The sequence below is a fragment of the Rhincodon typus genome, chromosome 7, assembly GCF_021869965.1.
Source record: "Rhincodon typus isolate 14 chromosome 7, sRhiTyp1.1, whole genome shotgun sequence".
NCBI lineage: Eukaryota > Metazoa > Chordata > Chondrichthyes > Orectolobiformes > Rhincodontidae > Rhincodon > Rhincodon typus.
The window spans coordinates 2891208-2901646 of record NC_063338.1 but is presented as its reverse complement, the minus strand read 5'-3'; the positions used below and the strand labels follow the sequence as shown (position 1 = coordinate 2901646).

The window sequence follows — 10439 nt, the reverse complement described above, 5'->3', positions numbered from 1 at the left end:
CGGGCCTAGACCCTTCATCAGAAAGATTTTTCTGATGAAGGGTCTAGGCCCGAAACGTCAGCCTTCCTGCTCCTATGATGCTGCTTGGCCTGCTGTGTTCATCCAGCTCTACACCTTGTTATCATAGGCTGGTTAGTGTTACTTCGGTGGTGGGCAACTTGTTAGGATCAATCCTGCGAGATCAGGTAAACTGTCACTTAGAAAGGCAGGGACTAGTCAGGGATAGTCAGCATGGCTTTGTTAACGGAAGGTCATGCCTTACAAATTTGATTTAATTTTTTGAGGAAGTGACAAGGAGGATTGATGAGGAAAATGCAGTGGATGTTGTCTACATTGATTTCAGGAAGGCATTTGACAAGGTCCCACATGAGCGATTGGTCAAAAAAAACAAAGGCCCAATTGTAATGTATTGAATTAGATCCAAAGTTGGCTTGGTATCGTGGAACAAAAGGCTATGGTTAATGGCTGCCCTTGCAAATGGAAAATTGTTTCAAGTGGTGTTCTGCAGGGCCTGGTGTTGGGACCCCTGCTGTTTATTTTTACATTAACAATTCGGACTTGAACATGGGGATGCACAATTGAGAAATTTGCAGACGACACAGAAATTGGCTATATAATGGATAGTGTAGCGGTTAATTGTGAGTTCTAAAATGGTATAGATCTGATGGTGGAATGGGCAGGAAAGTAGCAGATGGAGTTCAACTCTGATAAGTGTGCTGGAATGCATTTAGGAGGTCAAATAGTAAAAGGGAATACACAATAAATGGGAATATACTGAGAGGGGTAGATGAAGTAAGAGATTTTGGTGTGCAAGTGCATGGGTCCCTAAAGGTAGCAGTACAGCTACTTAAAGTTGTAAAGAACACGTTGGGAATACTGTCTTTCATTGACTGAGATATAGAATACAAAAATAGGGATATAATGATGAAACTGTGTAATATCCTGGTGAGGCCACAACTGGAGTATTACATGCATTTCTGACCACCACATTAGAGGAAGGATGTCCTTGCTATGGAGAAAGTGCTGGGCTGAAGAATTGTACCTATGAGGAGAGGTTGGGGTTATTTTCCTTGGACAGAGAAGGCAAAGGGTGACAGGATTGAGGTATACAAGATTGTGAGGGGTTGAGTTAGACAGGGAAAACCTGTTTCCCTTGGCAGAAAGTTTAAAAGCCGGGGATCATAGATTCAAGCTAAGAAGAATTAGAGACGATGTGAGGAAAACATTTTTACACAGAAGGTTGTGAGTATCTGTAATTGGCTGCCTGAGTTGATGTTGAGGCAGAGATCCTAAACTCTTTCAAAAAGTACATGGATCTGCACCTTAAGTGCTGTAAGCTGCAGGGCTATGGGCTGTGTGCAGGATGATGCAATTAGAAAGGGCATCTGGGTGGCGCTGGGTTGGCATGGACACGATGGGCCAAATGGACCTTTTCTGCACTGTATCATTTCTACGGTTCTATGTACAAGTGACCTATTCCTGCTCCTAATTTGTGTTTTCATGCTCTGTGCATCATTTTGAGTTTGCTTTTGATGCACAAGTTTAGATGAATGTGAAGACTTTGGATGAAAAATGTAAATAAATTTCATAAATGTTTTTGCCAAATAGCCAATTTGATTTGTCCATGCTGCTTGAATTTCAAAGTCCTCTGTGACTGTCACAGTATCTTTGTTACACATGCCAATGAGTTCTTGTTCAATGTTCCATCTCTAATGACTGCTGGGCCCCAAGAAACTCCGTCTCTTATCCTTATTATTCTTAATTTCCATCCATACTGATCTCCTGATCTGAGAGTTGTTCTTACAACTATTAATTCTTCATTTATTATCAGGGCTACTCAAGATGGTGCCATGGTAAGGAGTTCTAGGGTTCCTGAGCATGTATACTCCAGGCCACATGCATCCTTCTTTCTCTCTGTCTCCTTTTCTGTCTTTTTCTTTTCTCTTTTCCTTCATTTTCTGATGTTGTGGGGAAGCTGAAGAGGTGTCAGAGGGTTGTCGACAGCAGCAATGGCAGTGTCTGGATCAAGGACTCCTGATTTCGGTAGGCCTGGAGCCTGGACTCAGGGACTCGATGGGCCATCGGCTGCAGTGGTGCTTGGTGTCTGGAGCATGTCTGCAGTAGGCTTACAGTAGGGACTCGATGGATAGCAGAAATGAGGCTGGCGCGGACTGGAAATTAAATCCTGGCACGGCCTAGGGGTGAGGTCCCGGCATGGACTGGTGGCGAGGCCTGGCGTGGTCTGCTTGAAGGACTGTAATGTGGAATTTTTAAATTTATTTTCTAGTTTATTCCTAAGATTTTGTACCTAGGTACCTTGTACCTAAGATGGCAGTGTAAGTGGCGACCTAATAAACTTCTCACTGCACTCGTGACTACATTTGCAATAATTCTAATTCTAATTGTATTCTAATTCTACTGCTTTTTATTTCTGCTGATGTATTCAAATGTTAAGTTCCCTGAAGTAGTTATTTTCTAACCTTGTTCAGCTTGCAACCAGGGGCGCAGTTTTGCCCTTTTGGGTCGGGGACTCCAATGTCAGGCTCAAATGGGAATCTGCTGTGTGAGGGGATCAGTCACCTGGCTGTGATTTTTTTCACAAATTATTCATTGATAAAACAGGTTCACTTTCCAACTGAAGCTAGCCATGGGATATCAGTTCTTGAGGACAGTAGGAGCCTCTCCAACAGTTAAGGAACCACAACCTATTATTTGGGTAATGGGGAGAGAGGGAGGGTCACAATGGCTATAGCTGAGGGCAGGCACATGCAGAGGGCTTGAACCCTATCTGGGACCTGTCTCCTGGCAACTGGCCCAGTTTCTGGTGCCCTATGGGTCCCAGAGGCTAATTGGGAAATACATAGCACTTGGGAATAGACCTTAATAGGTCTTTAATTTTTGTTAACTGGCTATGGGCGGGTGAGGAGTCCCACATGAAACTCTGCTTTTCCTAAGCCAGAATGGCTTATGGGTTGAATGGAGTTAGCAAACCTGAGCAATTTTCCACATTGTTGGGTAGATGCCAGTGTTGTAGATGTACTAGAACAGCTCAACTCAGGGAGTGGCCAATTCTGGAGCACAGGTCTGAAGTACTATTACTGGGGTGTTGTCAGGGCCTGTAGCCTTTTCAGTACCCAGTGCCTCCAGCCATTTCTTGAGCTAATATGGAAGGGTTCTGATACAGTATTGAATACACAAGTGCAACCCAGATTCCTAAGTAAGACATTTTCCCAATTTTCATAGTGAGGGCAGCGGGGGTGAGCAGTTGGGTGGGTTGGTCTGCTGAAACTGTCAAGTTTTGACATTGGAGCCAGTTGTGTATTTGCAAGCCATTGCAGGACAGAGGTAGCGTTACTTAGTGGGGAAGGTTGGGTGGTAGAGTGGCTGAGTATGTGGGGCTTGACCTGACTGAATCAGTTCTCTTTATTCATGGGGATGTGGGCTTTGCTAGTTAGGCCAGCATTTAATGTTTGTCCCTACTTGCCCTTGAGAAGGAGATGCATTAGGAAGAAGTAACAAGATAAGGGAGCACGCAATAAATGGTAGGAGACTTGGAAGCTCAGAGGAATCTTGGGGTGCTTGTCCACAGATTCCTGAAGGTGATTAAAAAAGGCATACGGAGCACTTGCTTTTATTAGTCATGGCATAGATAATAAAAGCAAGGAGGTTATATTGCAGCTTTACAGGACTTTTGTTAGACCACAGCTAGAGTACTTTATGTGGTTCTGGTCTCCACACAACAGAAATGATGTGATTGCACTGGAGGGGTCACAGAGGAGAGTTCGTACCATGTTGCCTGGGATGGAGTACTTTAGCTATGAAGAGAGGCTGGATAAGCTGGGGTCATTTTCTTTGGAGCAGAGAAGGTTGAAGAGGAATGGAAACAGAAATTGCTGCTGGAGGAACTCAGCAGGTCTGGCAGCATCTGTGTGGACTGTGCGTCTGTCATTTCGAATCCAGTGATCCTTCTTCAGAACAGGTGGGGAGGACTGGAGCACAATGCCTGGAAGGGTAGTTGAGGCTGAAAACCACACAACCTTTAAAAAGTACTTGGATGAGCATGTGAAATGTCATAACATTCAAGACTATGGGCTTAGTGCAGGAGAGTGGGACGAGTGTAGATTGTGTGTGTATTTTTGGCAGTGCAGACTTAATGGGCTGCAGGGTTTCATCTGCACTATATGAGTCTACGATTCCAAGGTGACGGTGAGCTGTCTTCTTGAACTGCTGCAGTTTATATGCTGTAGGTAGACCTACAATGCCCTTAGGGAGTAAATTCCAGGATTTTGACCGAGCGACAGTGGAATGACAATACATTTCCTCGTCAGGATGGTGAGCGGCTTGGAAGGGCCCATGTAGGTGATGGTGTTCCCATGTATCTGCTGTCCTTGTCCTTCTTGATGGTAGAAGTCACGGATTTAGAAGGTGCTGTGTAAGGACTTTTGGTGAATTTCTGCAGTGTATCTTGTAGGTGTTGCTACTGAGCATCAATGGTAGAGGGAGTGAATGCTTGGGGATGTGATGCCAATAAAAGCGGGCTGCTTTGTCCTGGATAGTATAAAGGTTCCTGAGTTGTTGGAGCTAAGCTGGCTGTATGGGTTCCCCAGGCTGGCTGGTTAGGTTTGTGTGTCTGTGTGCATGTGTGTGTCAGGCTGTGTGTCTTGCTGAACTTGTGTGTGGGTGGGTGGTGGGGATTTCTGGCTGATCAGGTGAATAATGTTTGACAGCTAGTCACTGCTGAAAAGTCATACACTTTTGTCTGGTCTCCCTCAGTGGTTCAGCGATGAACGTGGCTCATGACGCAACAGAGATGAAGAAATTCCTTGCCGAGGCAGCTCGTGTCTCTCAGGTACGTTCATTTCAGGCTGTCTGACTAGGCCTGTTCTGCTGCAAGTACACTGTTTGTTGTGAGACCATCGTTTAGTAAGTAATTTCTCATCTTGTTCTATTTGGATGGACTGCAAAGTTTTTATCAACTTTACTTACCTAGGGAAACTGATCTACTGTCACGAGAGATAAGCACAGGTGGAGAATAGCTGGTGGTACAGACATCAAATACACATTAAACTTTCATTTAAATCGTGAGAAATGTACAGAGGCATATGGAGGCCCTTCTACAAGATTAACAGGAAATTAACTTGCAGGTGAAGTCAGGAACTAGAAAGTCAAACAACATGAGCTTATAGTACAAGAGTCAGGAAGACTTGTAGATGTGCAGTCCTGTAGTGAGATTACATCTGGAATACCTTGCACTGTTTCTGTCTCTATAGCTAATGAGTGAGGCTGCAATGAAACCCGTTGCGTGGGAATGCGTGTGCTGTCCGAGGACAAGAGCTTTGAGTCCAGCTGTCTAGAGTATAGAAAATGAGAGATGATCTCACTAAAATGTGGGAAACGCTTTGGGGAATCAAGCAGATAGCTAGTGAGAGCTGCTTTCCCTGATTTGGAGAGTGTTGGCCAAGAGGGCTGCTTTGTCATGGATGGCGTCAAGCTTCGTGAGTGTTGTTGGAGCTGCACCCATCCAGGCAAGTGAGGAGAGTTCCATCACGCTTCTGACTTGTGCCTTGTACATAGTAGGTAGGCTTTGGGGAATCAGGTGGTGAGTTACTTGCTGCAGGATTCCTAGCCTCTGAACTGCTCTTGTAGCTGCTGTATTTATGTGACGAGTCCAGTTGATTTTCTAGTCAATGGTAACCTCTAGGATGTTTCTAGTGGAGAAATTCAGTGATGGTAACATCATTGAATATCAATGGGAGTTGGTTATATTGTCTCTGGTTTGAGATGGTCATAGTCCGGTGTTTGTGTAGCACAAATGTTACTTTCCACTTGTGAGCCTGAGCCTGGATATTGCCCAGACTTTGCTGTATTTAGACATGAACTGCTTTAGTATTTGAGGAGTTGTGAAGAGTGCTCAATATTGTGCAGTCATCGTTGACCATCCTAATCAATGCACTTAAGAGCCAATCCTGATGATAAACACACATGTTTGGAATCTCTGAAGTAAATGTGACTGGACTGAAACTGAACCATATTTTTTATTGGCTGCAGGAACATCCAGTTGTCCTCACCAAATTTGTTGAAGGAGCACGGGAGGTTGAGGTTGATGCAGTCTCCAAGGAGGGAAAGGTAAGCCAAGCTTCAGTTTGTGTTCCGAACTCAATGGGTTAGCCCCATGTCTGAGATGTCTTTGTCATGTCATAACTGTACAGAAGCTTGTTCATGTGCACATGCTGTAAAACCAGACACTGTAGCTATACCATTGCTACATTGTGACCTGTTGTTCTAAAACTGGTCCGTTCAATGATCCACGGACATGGGGGTGAAATCCTCTGGAGGCTCTCGCTGTGCTCACCATACTATCCAAGATGAGAAACCAGATGCCGGGACTGTGGGCACATCAGAGAGCAGACATTCTGCAGCCTCGGCAGGCCCAGTGGAAGAGGGAGGGTATGCTGAGGCAGCTCAAAAACTATAAGGGCGTCTTAATGGGAGGTGTCACCACCGGCCTACGCTGAGGACTCCTGAAGTCAGTAAGAGCATTGGGCTGAAGGAGATCCCGTCTGCAGGTTTATTTACTGAAAAGGCCAATCAATGCAACAGGATATTGATAGGCTAGCAAAATTGGCTGCCTGTTACAGTTTGATCAGAGAAGTGTGAGGCGTCATGCCAGAAGGATGAAGGAGTGATGATAGAGACTGAATGACATAGTTCCAGAAAGTGAGCAGGGGCAGGGGGACCTGGTGTACATGTGCATCAATCTGTGAAGGCAAAGGACATATTGAGAGAGTGATTAGCAAAGGATGTGGGATCTTGGACTTTATTAATAGAGGTATTGAGTACAAAAACTGGGAAGTTATGCCTATCCTTTCTAAATCTCTTATTAGATCACAACTAGAGTATTGCTTCTATTTCTGGTCATCACACTTCAGGGAGAATGTGACGGTCCTAGAGAGAGTGCAGAGGAAATATCACATTGGCTATGGGGATGAGATATTTTAGCCACAAGGTTTGGTTGATGAAGTGGTTTTGTTCTCTTTGGAACAAATAGGGTTGAAGACAAATTAATAGGGAAACAAGGTTATGACTGATTTTTGGACACAGTAGATAAAGGAGAGCTGTTCCCATTAGCTGATGGTACATGGAATAGTGGTTGCAGATTCAGGGCTTTGGACAGGGGTGAATGTGAGAAAGAGTGTTTGTTGCACACAGTGAAACTGGAACTCGCTGCTCGTATTGTGGTGGGGGTGGAGCTGGGGATGGTGGTGGTGCTTGGTTGGAAACAGAGGCTATTGGTGCTTCCAAAGGGAAAGTAGCTGTCGTTTGATGCAAATAAACATTTGAGGGAATTTGAGGACAGGTGAAGGGCATTTGAGGGTGATCACAGATGGTTGAGAGGTGTTTCAGAAAGACCAAGGATGGTTGAGGGATGTTTGAGGGAGATCTAGAGCAGTTGTCGGTTTCACCAGATTGCTGTACAGTGACCTGTCATGAACCTTTGGGCTCCCATTAATGACCCTGTAATTCTGCCAGAGATTTGGAGATCCCCAAGATGTTAAACTGAGGCCGTGCCTGCCCCCTCAGCATGTATTCCATGCCCACTGCACATTATTTTATTGCCAAGTAGATGCCCTGGTCAGTATTTAACCATCAATCAACATTACCGAAACTGATACGATAGCTGCTCATTATCACAGTGTTATTTATGGGTACTTGCTGTGCTCCATTTGAATTTCCTCGATCATGGCAAAGGCAGTACTTGGTAAAGAAATAATTTGAAAATACTTCATTGGCTCTAAAGCATTTGGCGTTGTGAAAGGTGCTAGATAAATGTGAATCTTTTTTCTTATTCCTTATTTGCATTGCTGTGTGAGGCCACGTGTTCAGGAGTGTGTCATTCCATCAGGTGCATTCCTTGCCCAGAAGACCTGATTTCCTTACCTATCTTTTCCCAGCCTGGGTCTTTCCTGTTTTGGGCGAGGGATTTGGGCGTGGTGTTCTTCTCAAATTGATGGAAAAGCTTGCAGAACTTGTAGGTTCCAAAGCAGCTCCAGTTGTTGTTGGCTGACCATTGCTGGCTAATTGTAGGATATGTTTGTGCCCCCCTTGCCAGGTCCTAGCTCATGCCATCACTGAACACGTGGAAGATGCAGGTGTCCATTCAGGAGATGCCACTCTGATCCTGCCAACACAGACGATCAGCCAAGGAGCCCTGGAGAAGGTAAAGAGCAGCCTAAGCATCAGCGAATCACACAGCAGACAATAGACCACTGAGTACACAGTACCTGCGCGAGCTCTGTGATAGAGCCATACAGCATAGGAACAGGTCCTTCAGCCCAACTTGTCTATCTCCTGTCCAGGCTTCCTAAACTGAATCAGTCCTATTTGCTTGCATTTGGTCCATATCCCTTAAACCTTTCCTATCCATGTACCTGTCCAAATGTATTTTAAATGTTGTAATTGTATTTAACTCTACCACTTCCTCTGGCAGCTTGTTCCATATATGGTCCACTCTCTGTGAAAATGTTGGTGCTTGGGCCCTTTTAAATTTTTCCCTGTTCAGCTTAAACCCATACCCTCTAGTTTTAGACTCCCCTATCCTGGGGAAAATACCTTGGCTATTCACCTTATTTTTGCCTCTCATGATTTTATAAACCTGTATAAGGTTCAAGGTTGCCCCTTAATCTCCCATGCTCCATGGGAAAAAAGTACAGCCAATCCAGCCTTTCCTCATAGCTCAAACCCTCCAGCCTCAGTAACATCCTTGTAAATATTTTTTACTCCATTTCCAGTTTAATAGCATTCCTTCTTCTAGCAGTGTGACCAGAATTGTATACAGTACTCCAAATGTGGCCTCACCATGTATAGCCGTAACACGAAGTCCCAACTACTGTACTCAATGCTCTGACCAATGAAGGCAAGCATGCCAAATACCTTTTTTGCCACCCTGCCTGTCTGTGTCGCCACTTTCACAGAACTACGTACCTGCATCCCTAGGTCTAGAGTGATGCATCTGGTCCCACTGCCCAGTTCAATTCCCCATAAATTCCTCTGTTTTTAAATATTTATCTGCACCCATTTTGAGGGGTAGTATTGAATGATCCCCTTATTCTTTCACTCATTGCCACCTTCATAATTCAATAAACAGATTTTTTATCTTCAATTTCGCTCTTTTGCTTATTAGACGTGGAGTCATAAGGCTTAGAAACAGACCCTTTGACCCATCGTTTCTATGCAGACAACAAACACCAAACTACATTCGGATCCATCGCTTAGTATACCCTGGCATTTTAAATGCTCGTACACTTGCTCCTTAGCATAAACTTAGACATGTCTGCCCTGGGGAAGAGATTCGCATGATCTGTTCGGTCAAAGCCTCTCATTTTGTATTTCTCAAGCAGACCTCTCCCCTACCCTGTCCCTTAATCTCCTCTGCTCCAGGGAAAACAAACCCAGCCTATCCAGCCTGTCCTCATAACTGAAACTTTTCAACCCAAGCAACATGCTAGTGAATCTCCTCTGCATCCTCTTGAGTGCAATCACATCCTTCTGATCATGTGGTGACCAGAATTACACACTGTTTTCCATCTGTGGCCTAACCAATGTTTTATAAAGTTGTAACAAGGTTTCCTTGCTCCTATATTCTACAACCTGGCTAATGAAGGCAAGCATCCTGGATGCCTTTTTTACCTTCTGTTTATGGGTGCTGACACCTTCAGGGATCTATTGACCTGTAACCTAGATCCCTTTATTGCTCATAACTCCCTAGTATCATACCACTCATTGTGTATATCCATCCCTTACTGGACCTCCCAAAATGCATCACCTTACACTTATAAGGATTAAGTACCATCTGCCATTCCTCTGTCCAATTAATAGCTGATTGATATCAGACAGTAGCCTGAGACCATCCTCCTCACTATCAACAACACTGCTTATTTTCACATCATCCTCAAACTTACTAATTATACCTTCTACTTCCACATCCAAGTTGTTACTTACATAACAAGCAGCAGCAAAGATCCCAGCATTGATCCCTGTAGTACACTGCTGGTCACAGACTTCCAATCACAGAAGCAACCCTCTACTTCCAATCAGAAGACTGGAGGTGGGGCTGCACGGTGACTCAGTGTTTAGCACTGCTGCCTCACAGCGCCAGGGACCCGGATAGGATTCCACCCTCAGCCGACTGTCTGTGTGGAGTTTGCATTCTCCTTGTGTCTGCGTGGGTTTCCTCCGGGTGCTCTGGTTTCCTCCCACAGTCCAAAGATGTGCGGGTTAGGTGGATTGGCCGTGCAAAATTGCCCGAAGTGTTCAGGGCTGTGTAGAATAGGTGAGTTGTAGGGGGATGGGTCTGCTCCTAGGGCAGGTGTGGACTTGTTGGGCCGAAGGGCCTGTTTCCACACTGTAGGGATTCTATCACTCTTTGCCTCCTATTATTA

The 10439-nt window shown here is 44.8% G+C and overlaps 1 protein-coding gene across 1 annotated transcript in view; it reads left to right on the top strand.

Annotated features, from left to right (window-relative positions):
* cps1 (carbamoyl-phosphate synthase 1, mitochondrial) overlaps nt 1-10439 on the top strand; it is a 176671-nt gene that overhangs the window by 142769 nt on the left and 23463 nt on the right. The window contains exons 26-29 of the mRNA XM_048598668.1: nt 1832-1853; nt 4746-4849; nt 6049-6126; nt 8111-8218. Of these exons, the coding sequence (XP_048454625.1) occupies nt 1832-1853; nt 4746-4849; nt 6049-6126; nt 8111-8218 (312 nt within the window). The remainder of the gene's footprint in view (nt 1-1831; nt 1854-4745; nt 4850-6048; nt 6127-8110; nt 8219-10439) is intronic.